Below are 17,229 nucleotides of genomic sequence, written 5' to 3' on the forward strand. Positions count from 1 at the left end.
CTAAATAAGTCCAAGCCATTTTCTAGAACTACAAATCATTTAAAAGCAGTTGACGGCTTGCAACTGGGGCTTTGTTTACACAAAGTGCCTGAAAAGAAGCTGCTAAGAGAATGTGATGTCAAAAGTAGTTATTATAAGCTAAGAGTGGTCAGCCGATGATTCGTGAGAGAGATCAAGCAGGTTCTACAGTGATCTGTCATTGTTGCATGAAAATGGTATATTTGAGTCTGGGAACAAGTAAAAGGAGACTGGGCATATAAGTAACATACAGTGTGACCAGTGCATGCATGGGGGTACATCATGCGGAGCCTTACCTGCTGAGTACTCACAGCTGGCATTCTCCCTGGAGTTGCTTTCAACATTGTAACACTGCCCTTTTCTCAAAGTAGCCTGTAGCTGTGATCGGCACGGCACGAATGGTACAGGGGTCCTTCATTTACTGGGTACATATCTGAAAGTCACTGCTAACTTCAGAGAATCCTGGCCATACCAAACATAAAACGCTTTGAAACTGGCCCTGGATCATCTTTCTCCATTTTCGCAGTTCAGGCTCTCTTTCCTTTAAAAGATTCTTTCCTACATTTTTCTTATAATTACCTATATATAAATACTCCCTGAGGAAGCAACCACATGATACATAAACTCTGTCCTCTGCCTTACCCTACGCTGTGAAAGCTCTATAATGCTATAATATTTTCTGGGAAGATGACCGTATGAAACATGAATAACAAGAACTCAATATTTAAGCCACTGAATTATTTTGGATAAATTTAAGAACAATCTTTAAGAAAACCTAGGCTTTAGTTTTGTACATAGAAATCCCATTATCCAGATACATAAGATAGTTGGTCTTTTATTTGCTTACAACTATTTCATCTTTTATAGACATTTCCTTTGTTTATTTGGTAATTAATAATAGCTTAATATTCAGATACAGGAAAATCATATCTTAGATGCACTTGACTAATGTTAAACTTCAATGATAAAGTCATTTGTTCAACTTCACCCAAAATAGAGCATGAATCTAAGATCTTGTGAGGTGCATAAACTTAAAGGAAATCAAGACATACAAAGACTAAGTAGTGTCCTATAAGAACTCTCAAATGTAGGAAATCTCTTCAGAATTTGCATTGGGCTCATTTTTCTTAACTCTATTCTTTCACATAGGCGTGCATTTTAATGTGAAGTATGTGTTTACAAAATAATGGCGGTCCACAGGACTTGACAATATAATCACAGTAATCAGTGTACATAAAACATCCTATGCCACTCCTTTCAAGCGTTGGATAAAGTGCTAAACAGACACTGTTGAGAAGGAATTCTCAAAGGCAACATTACTCCATGTCTGTTTTTTATTATTACTATTAAAGAGATCTGGCTTTGAAGTACACTATGAACTTGCTAGACTGGACAACAGGTTATACTAGACAACAGATTATCTTCAAGTGTAAGCTATGGCTGTACAATTAATTTCAGGGCACTTCTCTTGTAGAGAGAAATAAGAGTTAAAGTTCTGAGTGACTTAATCGCCTGTGAAAAGTTACGGGTAATTATGAGTTAAAGAAAACATCAGCTGCTTAGAAATGCATGGCAGGACAGCTGAACATAATACCTTTCCTGTTCTCACTAGGAACGGTTTCCCATCGAGGCAGTTTCTGTATCAATCACACAACAGTCAAAATGGCACAGGGTTATACTACATGACACAATAACTGCATTCATAAGTGTAGGAAAAATGACATTTATAGTGGCAATGCTGTGGCTTAACACCTAAAACAAATCACTAAGCTGCCCTAATTTGTAAGCTTTGAGAGTTGAGGAATTCATTTAGCTAAGGGGAGGACAGAGCTTGTGCTCAGTCTTTTTCCTCGGCACAACAAGATTTTCAAGAAAAGAAATCTGCTGATATAGTCTCTTCAATTAAGTCTGTGTAGAAAAACATTGCAGCCGTACCCAGAGGGAACTCAAGACAAAATCAGACCAAATATGACATTTAACTATCAATCTTTCCAAGGCCAGTGATTGTTCATCAGCCCCAGGGAAAACAAAGCTGTACACCTGACAGTGGAGATATTGTATAACCACATACAACTGCTTTACATAGAGGAAGAGAACTTCTGTAAAATGCATAGTAGAGGCATGTCTTCATTTTTATACATTACTGTACTGTACTTACTAATTATGAATATGTTTAAATACCCTATATGTCCAAAAATAAACCATACAAGAAACATCCCTCAGTATATGCATGCCAATACTCAAAAATATTTTTTCAAAAACATCACATCTTTCAAATCTAAGAATAAAACTTTTATGCTAGGAAGAATTGGTGGCATGTGTGTTTATGTATGTGTGTTGATCAGTCTGAAAATTAGCACTCAAGTTGTATTTTATATATTATTTGAGATTTTCATATTTTATCATGAGAAGCATAAGCATTAATGTACCAGACAATAAATTTCATAATTCATAGTTCATACACATGTCATATTGCACTCTAAGTTTTGTCACTAAAACTATTCGGTAGTAATTAAAACAGTTTGAATTTAAGCTTCCAAATATTTCTCATTCAAAAACCAGAGTATGGTATAAAATTTTTATAAAGATTCTAATTTAGAATGTGGCAATTAGCACCGTTTTTTATATAGCAATGCCTTTATTTTTAAAAAACTGCATATTCTATGTTAAATTAGCTTCAATAACACATGGAAAATAACTTAAATTGCTAAAGTTTGTTTTGTAAATGTGTTTTTGTCGGTCTACATTTGATTGCAGAAAACTTTGGTAAACTGTAAACTCACAGAAACATAAAAAAAGAATTATAAAGCCCTGACTAATAGAAGAACAAAGAGTGTCTTCTGAGCGTCTAAGTGAGGCTGGGTCTCAAGTGCTCATTTATTTCTAAAGATACAACAGGTTGTAAGGGCATGATGCTATGCAACTGAGAACTATTTCTAGTGTGACAACTAAAGAAGGGAAAGATAATAATGCAAATGTCTATGAATTATCTTATGTACAGTTATATTTATGAATTATGTTAATGAATCTACCTTGGGAAATATTCATGCGTACTATATACAGAAATATACATGGGTTTTGTGTACATCTTTTTCAGTTCTCTGAACCTGGAGAGGTTAAACATAAGGATTTCAAAGTCTTTTTCTGATAAGTAATCTCAGAGCATTAAGACATTAGCAAGCGAGGTTCAAAGATGGTAGGAAAATGCTTTTTGAAACATTATCAAAAATAATGTAATGATAAAAGAGTTCAAGACCAATGCCACAGTGAACAGGGGGAAAGTGTCTTTTGACGCCATCTCCAGCGGCTGGAAGAATGAGATGAGGAGACACAGAAATCCATCAGAGAGTATCTATCCTGAGTTACAAGGCTACTCAGGCTGCTGCCCAGCATGAACGGTTCTTGTCTTAGGAAGGGACCTGTCTCTACTGTCCTTGTGTCATTATTTACTTAACAGTTGAGTATTGGATGTTCCCGACGTAGGATGCTATTTCCATAACTCCAGCTCTATTTAGACATATGTGTTTAGGTGAGTCTGCACAGAGGAAAAACTATATTAACTAAAGACTGTGTTCTAATTAACTGTGTGCTAAACAGAAAAAAAGCCTCTACAATGAATATATCATTTCTGTCAAAATAGACAAATGGGAGTATAGTAGCTAGGTGGGTAAGAGTCCATGCCAGCAAACCCAATAACCTGAGTTTGGCCACTGGAGCCTCCATGGTGAAAGGAGAGAAGAAACTTCTGCAAGTTTTCATCTGACATCCATATACAGACAATACATACATACATACATACATACATACATACATATATACACACATACACACATATATACATGCATGCAAAGTAAACAATTTTTAAATAAAAATTGAAGTCTCAAATGGAAAGAAAAAAGAATAATTATGCAAATAAGTATATACAGAAAGGCACAAACACAAAGTAAGATTAAAAGAAATTAATCACACCACTTCTTGATAAATTCACACACTGAGATCCAAGAGATGATGGACAATGAACTCCAAAATGACCTGACATTTGTGTCTCTTCATATCTCAACCTTACTCTATAAATATGTTCAATCGTTAATGCAAATTCAACATTGTTCATTTCATACAGTGAGGGCATTCCTCACAAGTAAGAACATTGTGGTGTTTTCAGTAAATCCTAAGTAAATTTGTCCCAACCAGTAAATGTGTTGTACTCTAGTGCTCAGATGGGTAACCTCAGATGTATGCACCTAATTAACTTTAAGAATATAAATAAGGGTTCTAAGCATCATCTGAAAAATTTAGAAGCTGCATATTTGCAAAAGGTAATTTTAAATTATTTTCCCTTTTGATATTTTAATATAATTACATAAATTCTCCCTCCTTTTCCTCCCTCAATACCCGACATAAAGCCCTCTTTACTCTCTATCAATTTCTTCTTCTCTTTTATCATTAATTGCTGTTATATCCATATATGTATATGTATGTTTATTTCATGCATGGTGACTAAAAGCACTTCCTTGATATATGGATGTTATAAAGATAAAGTATAAACAATATCAGAATTTTGGTTAAATACAGATTATAGAATTATAAACGACTGGGTGAGCATCTAGGGAAGCAATCAATATTGGTCTCCTTTTTCTTTGTCGAGACAGGGTTTCTCTATGTTATCTTGGCCATCCTGGACTGGCTTTATAGACAAGGCTGTCCTCGAATTCACAGCGATCTGCCTGCCTCTGCCTCCAGAGTGCTAGAACTAAATGTGCCACCACGCCCGGCTATAAAATATTGGTCATTTCAAAATCAAAATCAGATGTTTCTTGAAATTTTTTCTTATTACCACTTTTAATCTTTAAAATAAGAATTAAATATTTTTACATCACATTGAAAATATTCATCTCATTCAACTTGATCGTGTTTATACTGCATCTTTTTAATTAATCTTAGCAAAAAAAGATAAGAAAAAATTTATTTTCCAATGATACAAAAAAATGACTTCTGTGTGTATTTCAACACATATTTACTTATATAAGAATAAATTTACCCATAATCACAAAAAGAGACATTTTAGGACGGATTGACACATTAAATTAGTTTATGAAGAAAAAAGCAATTGTTATTTGGTCTTTGTTACTTCCTGTCTCTTATTTCCTAAAAAAAAACCACTTAGCAGATATGTTTCTACTGCTAGAGAATTGGCAAGTCTATTTCCAAGGAGGGAAACTCTTCGCATTTGCTCCTTTTTCTTCCATGAATAAGAAAATGAATCCACAATTCCAATCTTTGGCTGTAATTACATGTCATCTGCACACTGACCTCTACTCGAGTTTCCTATGAAAAATGAGGTGATACTTAGAGTGAACAGTGAAGCCTTGGCCTGGCTGTTTCCCACAGCAGATTGACCTGAATAGAAATGCACTGTAGTGGAAGCACACCGCATCTCACCAATGCATTCACCTTAGTGCCTCCATGTGAAGGAACATGATGTTCTAGATCTTTCTGGGCTCATGCTCTGCTGTTTTTGAACAGCACTTTTCTTCAACATTTTAAAGGGTCTTTGAAAGGTTGTTTTCACTCTAACTCCAGAAGGAATTGGGCGTAAGTTTTAAGTTTCCCAAATGTACCAATATTGGGCAAGAGCTCACTGTCCCAAAGGAAATGAGCTATAACTCCCCTACTGTGTGAAAAACAGTTGAGCTGCTTTTACAAAGTCCAACTGTAAATCCTGGTTGTAACAACGTATCTGAACAATTTTCAGTATAGCACCCAAAAAACTTACTTCACAGATTATGATCCGATATTTGGATGATGATGACATTGCCGTAGAGGACAGATACCTCATTCTAACTGAGCCAACTTTGAAGAAATTACTTGAGATTCGTCACATATCCATTTACTTTTCTTTCTGTGTCACTTTCTGTCCAGTTGAAATTCATGCAGCATTGTTCTTCCCTCCCTCTTTACCTACACCATGCCAACTTATTGTCAAGGTGCAACCCTTGATAGACGACCCTTCAGTTTCCTCTAACCACACCAGCAACTCTCTATAATTACTCTATAATGTCCTAAGCAAAACATTAATGCATTTCTCACAGACTTATTTTGTGTTTCCATGGTTTTATACCCTCCATAAACTTGCAACCTCTATGGGTTTATGATCTTTATCACATTACTACATCAAGTATAAATAGCATTTGTGTTGATTTATCAACTGCACTTACTTTTTACTTATCCTAAATACCTACAGGGTTTCTAGTCCACCGACTTAGCTATGTAGCACCTTCTTGAAGCAGCGTCTGTGCTTCTTAGAATGCACATCATAGCTCCGTCCTTCTGACATCTACCCACGGGACAGCATGGACACCATTCACAAGTACAGTCAGATGTAACAGAGGGAAGGTGCAGGTGCATATGATCAGCCTTCCTTTCCTTATGTCCCAAATCACACAATTAATCATTAGAATAACAAGAAACTCCTGAGATGCCACCACTTCTCTTCTTTGCCCACCCTTCTTTTCAGGCAACCAATTAATTAATTAATTCCCTGAACATGTCTTTCAGCCAGCCAAACAATAGGCAATTTTCTTTTTCCCCTTCTCTGATACACCTGAGCAAAACTCTAGTTACTTCAGAATTTAAAAAAAAAAAATGGTTTTAAAGTCCAGATACATTTTTCCTACACCCTTTGTTTCCTACTCATTTATTTCAGATATCAGCTGCCTATAAGCTGTCAAATCTCTGCAGAACCTAAGGGAGAAACAATCACATCTTTTTTCACATACACAAATTTCACCTTCCCCCAAATCCCTCACATACTTGTGCATCCCTAGTTCTGTTTACAAAGATAAAGCTAATAAGCTTTCTCTTTGATGAAAAGTTAACATACCATTACTGTGACCCCCTTAGCAAATATCATTCCTTATTATAGATTTGATCATTAGCAGCAAGAAATATTTAATTCTTTGATCAAAACTGTAGAGGTGGGACAATTACAGATAGGAAGAATACATCATATGAAAAAATTTTAACACATTTCATTCTACCATAGCATCTATTTAAAAGTCAAAAGTAAACATATGATAGCAAAAAGTATGTTTCTAGCAATTGAAATTATATTCTGTGATTGATGACTCCTGGAGAATATATGGTCTGTACAGTAAAATATAAGTAATCATGAATAAGTGACATCAATGAGAAAGAAAATTAAATGTTTTAAAACTAAGTTAAGACATGGCTCTATGTGTTGGAAAAGTAGAAAAAAGCAATATTCAAAAGTTTACACACGATCAGTAGAAGGGTAGAAGAGAAAATGGAATTAAACCAGAATAAAAATCCCAAAGAACTGCTCATGAAGCATGAGAGGTTTTAGTAAATTTTATCAAAAATGTCTACTCAATGAATAGGCATAAACTGGTAAAAATAAAATGTCACCAATGGCCTAGCATATCTAGGTACCTGACATGATGTGTCCTATATAGTCTCTTCTCACAATTTTATTAATTTACACAGACAAAAGTTTTTAAGTTAGATTTGAAAATGAAAGTGTACAGATTTCTATGAATATAATAATTTATTCAGTTTACTCTAAGTGATATATTTACATTGACAGTCATTGAAGCAAAGGCATGACATTTCATTTGTGAGAACATTCAGTTAATGGCAATTGTCATGCGTGAAGATGTTCACATAACTTTGCCTGGAATGTGTTCAATAGAATATGTTGAATATGCTTCCAAAATACCAACCAATGGGAACAAGAAGGAAAAACCCTCAGCTTTACTCCATGCCAATAGTATACCCTAAGTTGCTGAAGAGCACAGTTCTGCAGGTCAATTGCAGAACAGAGTTTATATGTGTCCTTGTTTGCAGCTTCCTTTGGAGATTACAGTACTTGAGCACCATTCTTATGGTACTCTTTCAGAGGGATGAGGGCCAGGCCAGTGTTTGTGGGTGATGAATCACCTTGCTATGCAGAGGGCAGCCCAAGACTTCCCACCACTTTCTAAATCAGACACAAGCTGAACCCACAGGGAACAGGCATAATTACATCTCCATAAACTTTACCCAAATTACATTAAAAAAACACATTTAGGAAAAAGACCAATCCCACTTTTACTCATCTTGCTTCTCACAAAAGTTTTTAGGTAGTTTATGGGACAACACAAAACTTGTGCAATACAAAGAATCCTTGCCATAATAAAAAAAAATTAAGCAAATAAATTATGATGATGAAAACTGAGTTCGTAGTACTTCTCTTTTTTTCTTTTTCTTTCTTTTCTTTTTTCTTTTTTCTTTTTTTTGTCATGGATTCCCAGAATTACCTAACTTCCATGTCTTCACTTCTGACACTCAGTGTTCTGAACCCTGCCACCAATATCAACTTATCTACTATAAGATGACACCTTGGCCTTGGTGTAGAACCTGCTCAATCTAAAATACATCTTAGTCAACTGTGAGACTCATCCAGGGAGGACATACATACATACATACATATGTGTGTGTATATATATACATATATGTATATGTATGTGTGTATGTATATATATATATATATGTATATATATATATATATATGGCATACCTACATGACACTGTGTAAAGCAATCTGCCTGTTTGCCAAGCATGCAAAATAGCCTAACAATAACCACCGAATAATCTCCAACATTCCCCAAACGTTTACACAATAAGCAGAGTGCCCCAGATACTTTTCTTTGGCCTTGTTAGAGAATTTATCTGAGTGTCTACAGACAATGGATGAAGATTAGGAAGAAAGGTCAGAGCTGATTGGATGGAGTGTGGTTTTATGTTAAGTTCTCTAACAACATTGGGTGAAATCTCCTCTTCTACTGGCGGCCATCCTAAACTGTTTCAACCAAAGGCAGGCAGTATCTTTATCCACTCTGGACAGAACCCTAATCAGCATGCCTTACTAACTTTGCTGTGAGCAGGTACCATCATGGGACTGGGTGTAACGAATGGCCAACCTTCAACTCCTGCTTTGTCCTTTCGGATCAACGTGTTTATCAGCGTCAACCCACTGACAGTTGGAAATTTCTCCCAGAACCTTCCTGTCTCACTTATCTCCCCTTTCTCAATTCTACCGAGTCATTTCTGTTCAGCTACGGCCTACAGCCTCAGGTTTAAACTGTGTGAGATTTGCTGATATAGCTTGAAATGAGTTAATATAGATGGCTAATGTGTCAAGTCCATGTGTTTGATGAACATATTCTACGTTCTGCTTTTAATCGTGGCAGGTTTGAGCAGACAGTGCTTTAACTGTTGCAGGGCACTGAGTAATTGAATTAGTTCTACTACAACTATCTGGGCCTAGCATGAATTTTTATTTGTAGTGGGAATTTCCCTATGTTAATGCAATAATAAGGCTTACTGACACTCATGGAATTTAAGGAAATGGTTTTCCAAGTAAAAATGCAGTGTGTGCCGATGGGCCTATTCTTTTCCTTTTTTTTTTTTTTTTTTTTTTTTTTTTTTTTCCTTTTCTTTTTTCTTTTTTGGCAAGTAAATACAATTCTTTATATTGGATCATTATTAATAATGATCCACAAAACATGATTTGGCAAGGAAATGCTTCGGAACACCCAGCCTAGTGTATTTCAGAAATCACCTAACACTGTTGGAGTTCACGTTCTGACCCTTCTTGCCGAATCTAATAAACAACCCAAGCACAATATACAGTGACTGCACCAAATTAATAATACCAGAAAAAGAGGCATCAGATCATTGGTCACTTAACAACCTTTTGGGTTTGATTCCATATGAACAAAAGGAAAATTGAAACAAAACTGAACTCCTAACAGTATTTGGGGTAATGTTTTATGTAAGTGAGTTTGTAAAATTTAAGGTGGTACAATTTGCTACTTAAGAACATTAATCATTAAAAGATATACAAATAAGACAAAATTGGTATTATCTCATTAAAATACTATCTCATTAAAACTCCTAAACATTTCACATTCTTGTCTTATGTTACTCTCTTATAATAAACTTTCTGCATTTTTTCATAAGTGTACACAAATGATTTATGTTACTGTAAGACTCAAAATATGAAATAAATATGGAAGACAATTCCCACTTAGCATTCCATCAGAACCATCAGTGCAGGTCACACAGGTTCTTACAAGTTTCTTTTAACCAAATGTCACACCACATTCAAATGTTAGACACTGGACTATTAATTTACAAAGCAACATAGTCAAGACTGATGTCAGGAAGGTCCTACTTTTGGAAGAAAAACTTTTAAATTGGACTGTTATACTGCCAAGATGATTGAATATAGTGAGAAGACAGTATTCATCACCATGATAGTCCATACATTAAAACAAATATCTCAATTTACTAGAACTTAAAATCTGAATTTTATGATCAGGGTTTCTTAGACCAGGTAGTAGGGGAGGAAAGGCATTACCCACTTTAGCCAGAAACGTCTTGATATTAAAAGCAGTTTATTAAAAGCACGATGCCAATAAATAATATTTTGTGTGTCTTGGAGATGACTTTACTTCTGGTGAGTACAGGCTAATGAATGGAAAAAAAGGTTAGAGGATTGCAGACTTATATACTAGCCAAGTTCCTACTTTTAAAACTTTTAAAAAAGTTTAAAGTTGCCATGATTCTAAAACCAACCTTTTTTTGAAGATCTTGGTGTAAAAGGTTCGAAACATTTCATAGCATTACACAGAATCTTTTCTCCTTTAAAATTATTTCCCAACTAACTAAATATAAACTGTTCCCTTTTTCATTAATACTTAAACATAAAATGAGATTATTTAACGTGAAGAAAGGTCTTGATCTACAGTGTCAGGACAATGAGGTGTTAGTCTGTGCTAGTATTCTCTGGCTTTAGTGAACTTCATGGCAGTCACCAGGAGGTGGGCCGGGATTGCCTATCCTCTAAAGGAATTTTTGAGAGAGGCCTTACTCCTGATTCTGCAATTCTAACAAGTTCCAAGATGATGTTTAGATTGATGGCTAGAGTTTCCATGTTGAAAGATCACTTCCTGTGATCTATAAAATAGATCTAAAAGGTGATATTTAAATGTTTTTCTTTTACCCACCTAATAGCTGTGACATTTATTGTCACTAGGGAAGCTGATTAATATTTTTCATACAAAGCCAATTGCATTCCTAGGTAAGTGACTAACAGACACATCTATATTAAAATAAGACAAAGGCCACTGTCTTCATCACAGTGACCCACTGAATAATGGAGAGACATTCTCTTCCTGACAAGGGCTTGTTTAAATTATGGATTCCTACTTACCTTTTCGCCAACAGGGGACATGCCAAAGGACTGAGAGTGTCAGAAAAATGGGACCTTTCCTCTCTAATCCTTACAATTCCAACATTCCACCCTCCTCCCAGTCTCTCCATGTCATGTATTTTTAAAAACAAAACAAAAACTCCTTTCAGCTGGAAATATCAGGGCCAATTAAAAACAAAGACAAACTTGATCAGGAGATGACAAGGACTCAGGTGCAGCTCTTCTCTCCAGCAGAAGCTGGACCCAGCTTCTCTCTCTGTCTGTCTCTCTCTGTCTGTCTCTCTCTGTCTGTCTCTCTCTGTCTGTCTCTCTCTCTCTCTCTCTCTCTCTCTCTCTCTCTCTCTCTCTCTCTCTCTCTCTCTCTCTCTCTCTCTCTCTCTCTCTCTCTCTCTCTCTCTCTCTCCTTCCCCTCAGCGCAAGAGCTCTGAGTTAATCAGATTGAGAATCTCTTTCCTGCATTTAAGCTCACCAAGACCAAGACTCCCTACCATGTTTTATGAGGGCTCTACTGCAGCCAGGCCAGGTGCTTTGATTTGGGAAAGACGGAGCGGAGGGGAAAAAAGGATATGAAGATGTTTAGAGGTAAAAGAAAGTAAAGGGGTTTTGCCTCAAGCCTAGAACAGAATGAAGAAGACAGGGAAGGGAGTGGCAGCAGAAGCAGTCAAAGCTCTCAGCTGGGGACCGCCCCTTTTGCCAGCCCCGCCCCCCCACTCCCACCCCCAAAGAACCTATGTTGTTCTTTGCTCAGGATGGAAGACACGAGTAGAAAGAAAAGGCACAGTGAGATCTGCTGGACTCACTCACTAGCTGCACACTACAGGGTTCCCAGAGAGTTTCAGGACTTCAATTCCCCTGGTACCAGTAACCACTCTGCAGGCAGTTCTAGAGACTAAAGGGAAATCGCTGACATTTCCACAGATACCCAGGCAGCTATTGAACTGGCTAGCCCACTCAGAGTCTAAGGCAATGCAACAGCCTGAGTTTTCCACACATTTTCCAAGTGCATGAGGGTGTGTGTTATGGGAGAGTCTTGGTATGCTCTATCCTGCAAACCTTCCCTTTTCGCATTATCCTTGCAATATAGCCTATGAACACAAAAGTTCTTTTTCTTTTAGGGCATTGTCAACTTGTGCCAAAAAAAATAAGGATATTTCGAGTCACTATATTCATCTAAGGAGAGAGAGAAGGAGAGAGAGAGAGAGAGAGAGAGAGAGAGAGAGAGAGAGAGAGAGAGAGAGAGAGAGAGAGAGAGAGAGAGAGTGTTCAGTGACTAAACACAAGAGTGCCAACTGCTGACAGGCAAAGGAACCTGGATTTGTTTGGGAGTACTTCAAAAGCCTTCCAATTAATAAGCTCACCCTTCCTAGGTCCCAAGCCTCTTGGATCTGGGCTTTTCTGAAGAGCTCAGATTTTGTTCTGGTTGCAAAAACTGGTGTCCTGCCCTGGAGCAGAGACACGCGGACTTCATCTTTAGTTCATTCATGCATTTGCTCATCCATTCACACAAACATGTCCCTTAATTGTGTCTGGCACTGAGAATCTTGCCTGCTATTTCCCCTCCCCAAGTCAGTGCTCATGGCAACAGCTAGTGCAGAATACAACTCAACTGTCACCACACTTCCTGAGCCAGAAAATCAAGTCCTGTAGACATTCACAGAAACGGGAAAAAGATTTTTTTTTAATGATAAAAAGGTGGAATGAAGAGAGCACCTGCAGGGGGAGGTGAAAGGGTCTGGGCTGTGGGAGTCACATTTCAGGCGTCCCTTTAGGAGAAACCACGGCAGTGACACCGCGCCAAACCCTTATTAAAGCTAAGACTGCAAAAGCCCCCGCGGGGATAAATCAAGTGCAAAGCCACTCATTCCTCTGAGTGCAATACTGTTAGCCCGACCCAACTCAGAGCCCCAGTCGAGGAGCCAGGGGAACCGCTCGCAGCCCAATCCGCAGCGCGCTCGCTGCCTCCTTCCAGCTCCCAATAATGAAATGAAGTGTAAATCAAATGCCACGCCAGGAGGGGCCCCGGAAAGGCGCGAGTCGTGCATCTTAGCTCAGCAGCCTATCTTGCCTAGGAATCACAAGGTCACGATAGCGTCGCGTTTCCACTCACCGTACACTCCTTGACCAGAGATCCCCTCCAGGAGGACTGTCAGCAGCCACACGAGACCGTACACTAAATCCATCTTCACGTGAACATGAACATATCCAGCCCAAGGGGGACGCAGTGGGACCTTTCGGAGGCCAGCGGCCAGCCAGGCGCGCTCCACTTGTGCCCGGGCCGAGTCGAGGGGCCCGGGAACTGTTAGCAATCGGAGGAAGCGCCGTCCGTCTGTCCTTCCCTGGCTGCAGCCGCGAGTGGAGCGCTGGAGCCCCACACACCCCACACTCATGCACATACACACACAGGCACACACACAGACACACACGCACACACACGCGCACACACACACGCACAAGCACACGCGCGAACACACTCCCACTACACAATACCCTGATACACGCACTCACACGCAAGCCGCACTCACACCGGGTGCCTGGGAAAATCGCAGACGCCGGGGAGGAGCAGGGGGCGGTGATGGGAAGCAGAGCTGCGAGGACAAGTGTTCTTCGGGGAAGCAGCTCTGGGCTCCGAGCAAGCTGCGGGAGAGGGCAGGAGCCCCGGGGGCGCCAGGCGATGCGAACCTCGCTGGACAGCCAGGGAGCAGGAAGTGGCCTCTGACCCGAGCACGAAGCGAGGCTCCCTCGACTGGGTTCGCCTTTACAAAGTAACTCCCGAAGGTCCCCAGAGGAGCGTCAAGCGGCGGCAGCGGCTCGTCCGCCCGCAGTCCGGAGCCCCCAGCCCTGCTGTCTTGCCTTCCCCCATTCCATCAGTTGCCATTGCAACGCCAATCCAGTTACACGGCACAGACTCGCATCGCCGAGCGGGGAGAGGAAGAGGAGGAGGAAGAGGAGGAGTGGGAAACGGGGGATGGGGAGGAGAGAGCGGAGGAGGAGAGAGGAAGACGAAAGGGTCCAGGCGGGAGTGGAGTGCCCGTCTGGAGCTCGCCAGGCACCAGCCTCAACCGCTGTCGCCACCTCCACGGCTCTCCCAAACAGCCTTGAGCGCCCCGCCAGCGAAGAGGTTGCTCCTGGCGGCAGTACTGATCCCCGGTGCTGAAAGCAGAGTCTGAGCACCGCCACTTGCAGGAGAGGGAGGATGCCGAGCGCAGAGCAGATCCGCACACTGTCCACGCGTGCCCACCCGTATCGAGAGTCCTCTTCGCTTCCGCGCCGCCCCCGCCAGGTGGAGGGGGTGGGGGCGGTCAGGACTGGCGGGAGTTTAGACCCGGGAGCCGCAGAAGGGCTTTCCCTACCCGGGCTAACGGAGTGCTGGCATCCGGAGCGGAACGGAGGAGCGGCCGCCTGCTGAGGGAGCCGGAGCTGCGCGGCCGCCCTGCGGGCCGCAGTTGCGGCAGAAATGCCCAAGCTGGGCGGAGGAGTGCCCGGGGCCCTACAGTTGCCCGGGATCCCTGGATTGATGCTGGGGGTTGCGCGCCGCGGAGGCGATAGGAGGGAGGAGGAGGAGGATGGAGAAGTGGTGGACGCGGAGCGCAGGCTGCCAGGGTGCCGGGGAGGAAGGCAGTGTGTGGTCACGTTGTGCGCTACGTGCTGAGAGCGCGAGGCTGCTAGCCGCAGCCCGGCGACGTCAAAGCCGAGTGCGCGGCTCGCCTGCCTTCCTCTGAGCCTTCTCTGCCTCCATGGGCTCTGCTCACCAGGGTCAGCACTGGTGCTCATCAGCTTTGACAGAGACTAGGGGCTCAGTGCGGTAGTGGCTCCAACATCCTTTTCACTCTGCCAAGGCCCTCCCTGGTTCTCCCTAGCTCCGTGGGGGCGAGGGCCCGAAATTCATTTCCGATGCCGCCCGCCGCTGCTGGCGTTTGCACGCGGAAGGGAAGGGCCGGCTATGTCCTTAGACACGCGGTAATTATAGGACACCTTATCCCCTTCCTGCCGTCCAAGGTCTTCCAGGATCCGTTCTGCTTGGCTAGAGGGCAGAACAGGCCAAGGCATTGGAAGGCGCATCATACTTCTCCATCTCTGTCATAATTTAGTGGAAATATGGTTATCATAACAGAGGAGGGCTGTGGGGGATGGAAGAACACCAGGAGTTCAAAGAGGGTCGGTTTTGTATGCAATGCGGCCTCATAAAGTTAAATACTTGGAAAAGCCCCTCTTACATGAAACAGAGTTCTGTCTTTGAGATAGGGTCAGCTCAGAGGAGCTTAAAATTTTCCCTATTACGAAATGATCAGAAAGAGAAAGCATTTTTTATTTATAATAGAATAAGTGTAGAACTAATAAACCAAAATATAACGGGGAATATCTGAGACCATCTGAGTTGTGTTGATGCTTTTCATTCAAATTAGTGTTTACTGCCTACACTGTTTTTGTCCTGTACTTCACCTCCGTATTTGTACTACACATTTTAATCCTTAGTTCTGAAATCATAAGCTCAGTGAGACTTTGCAAAAATTGATTGGAAATTTTATCATCTTGATCAATCTGTGCATCACTGTGATAAAGGAACACAGAAAAATATAGTACTAATGTGGTTGGTCTTTAATACTCAACACCAGGGACACAGCGACTTAATTTCCACTGAATGCATATCCTTGCATTTTAAAACATCACCATAAAGCCCTCAGCAATTCGTTTGTGAAATGCTGGAGTCTGGAGAATATGTGGAGAACCTGATCATTTCCAAGTCTGTTTGAATAGTTGAATTAAGTATTTAGGAAACAGTCGGGGACACCTACATTGTGACAGACACCATCCTAAATAAGGATTAAAGGACAAACAGACATAATTCTTCCCTTCACTCCATTTTTAAAGGGCAGAATGTGCTGGCCAACACATGTATTGTCACTGAAAGTGCTATCCACAAAGTCTTATAATACAGGATAGGGGTAATTTAACGTACAACTATGTATTGCATTGTACGACAGTCAAAAGGGAAACTACACTAGACTAAATATAGGCTTTTCTTATCCTATAAAAACATTATATAGATAGCTTATAGAATGAATTAGCTACTTTATTTAGACAAGATTGTTAACTTCTTCTTGAACTTCAATTATTTTTCGGGCTGCACTCACTGATCAAGCAGGCATGGTTTTGTAGTCACACCTCAGCAGTGGCTACTTCAGGCCTCCAGGTGGTGAGCCTGAGCCAAGCCAGAAAGACAGGCTGGAGCTGTCTAAGCAGAGAGAAGGTACTGAGATAGAGCCATAGTTTTAGAACTATGGAATTGCCCACAGGACAAGATATGTAGCCCAATTAGAGAAACTTCCTGAAGAAGTTGTGTGATTCACATCTTAAATCACCTTTTAATAAAACTTATAAACTGAATACATGTGCTACAGGGATTTTACACCTTAAGCAATCATTCATGACATGGCTAACATGATCTATTCAATGGTATTCTATCTTAAACATGTACAGTTGTGAACACTGTCATTTGTGATGACAGGTCACAAAAACTTAGAGGGTATCCCCTGACAACTTGAATTAGTCTAGTCACTTGTTGTCCTTTTATTAACTATGGTTTCACTTAATATTAAATAATCATTTGATATTTAATAATTCCATCTCTGTTCTCCAATATGTTTCAACCTGAATTGCATGAGGGACTCAATGTCAGTGAAGTATTCATTGAATCCAGTGAAGTTAGTAAGACAGAAATATACGGAGGACCTGATGGTACACGCCTATAATCCCAGTACTCAGGGAGCTGAAGAAGGGGGATTGTGAGTTCAAGTTCAACATGGACTGTACAGTAAGGCCTGTCTCTCACACACACATGCACACACACACACGCGCGTGTGCGCGCGCACACACACACACACACACGTGCAAGCAAAAACCAAAATGCTAATCTAGAGATAGAACTGAGAATGAAA

At 40.5% G+C, this 17,229-nt stretch overlaps 1 protein-coding gene across 1 annotated transcript in view; it reads right to left on the reverse strand.

Moving 5' to 3' along the window:
* The window catches only part of Mdga2 (MAM domain containing glycosylphosphatidylinositol anchor 2), an 800,517-nt gene extending 785,805 nt beyond the window's left edge, over positions 1-14,712 (reverse strand). Inside the window, exon 1 of the mRNA XM_051146875.1 lies at positions 13,401-14,712. Coding sequence (XP_051002832.1) covers positions 13,401-13,686 — 286 coding nt within the window. The 5' untranslated portion in view covers positions 13,687-14,712. The remainder of the gene's footprint in view (positions 1-13,400) is intronic.
* Between the last annotated feature and the right edge of the window lie 2,517 nt (positions 14,713-17,229).

The sequence above is a fragment of the Acomys russatus genome, chromosome 1, assembly GCF_903995435.1.
Source record: "Acomys russatus chromosome 1, mAcoRus1.1, whole genome shotgun sequence".
NCBI classification, from domain to species: domain Eukaryota; kingdom Metazoa; phylum Chordata; class Mammalia; order Rodentia; family Muridae; genus Acomys; species Acomys russatus.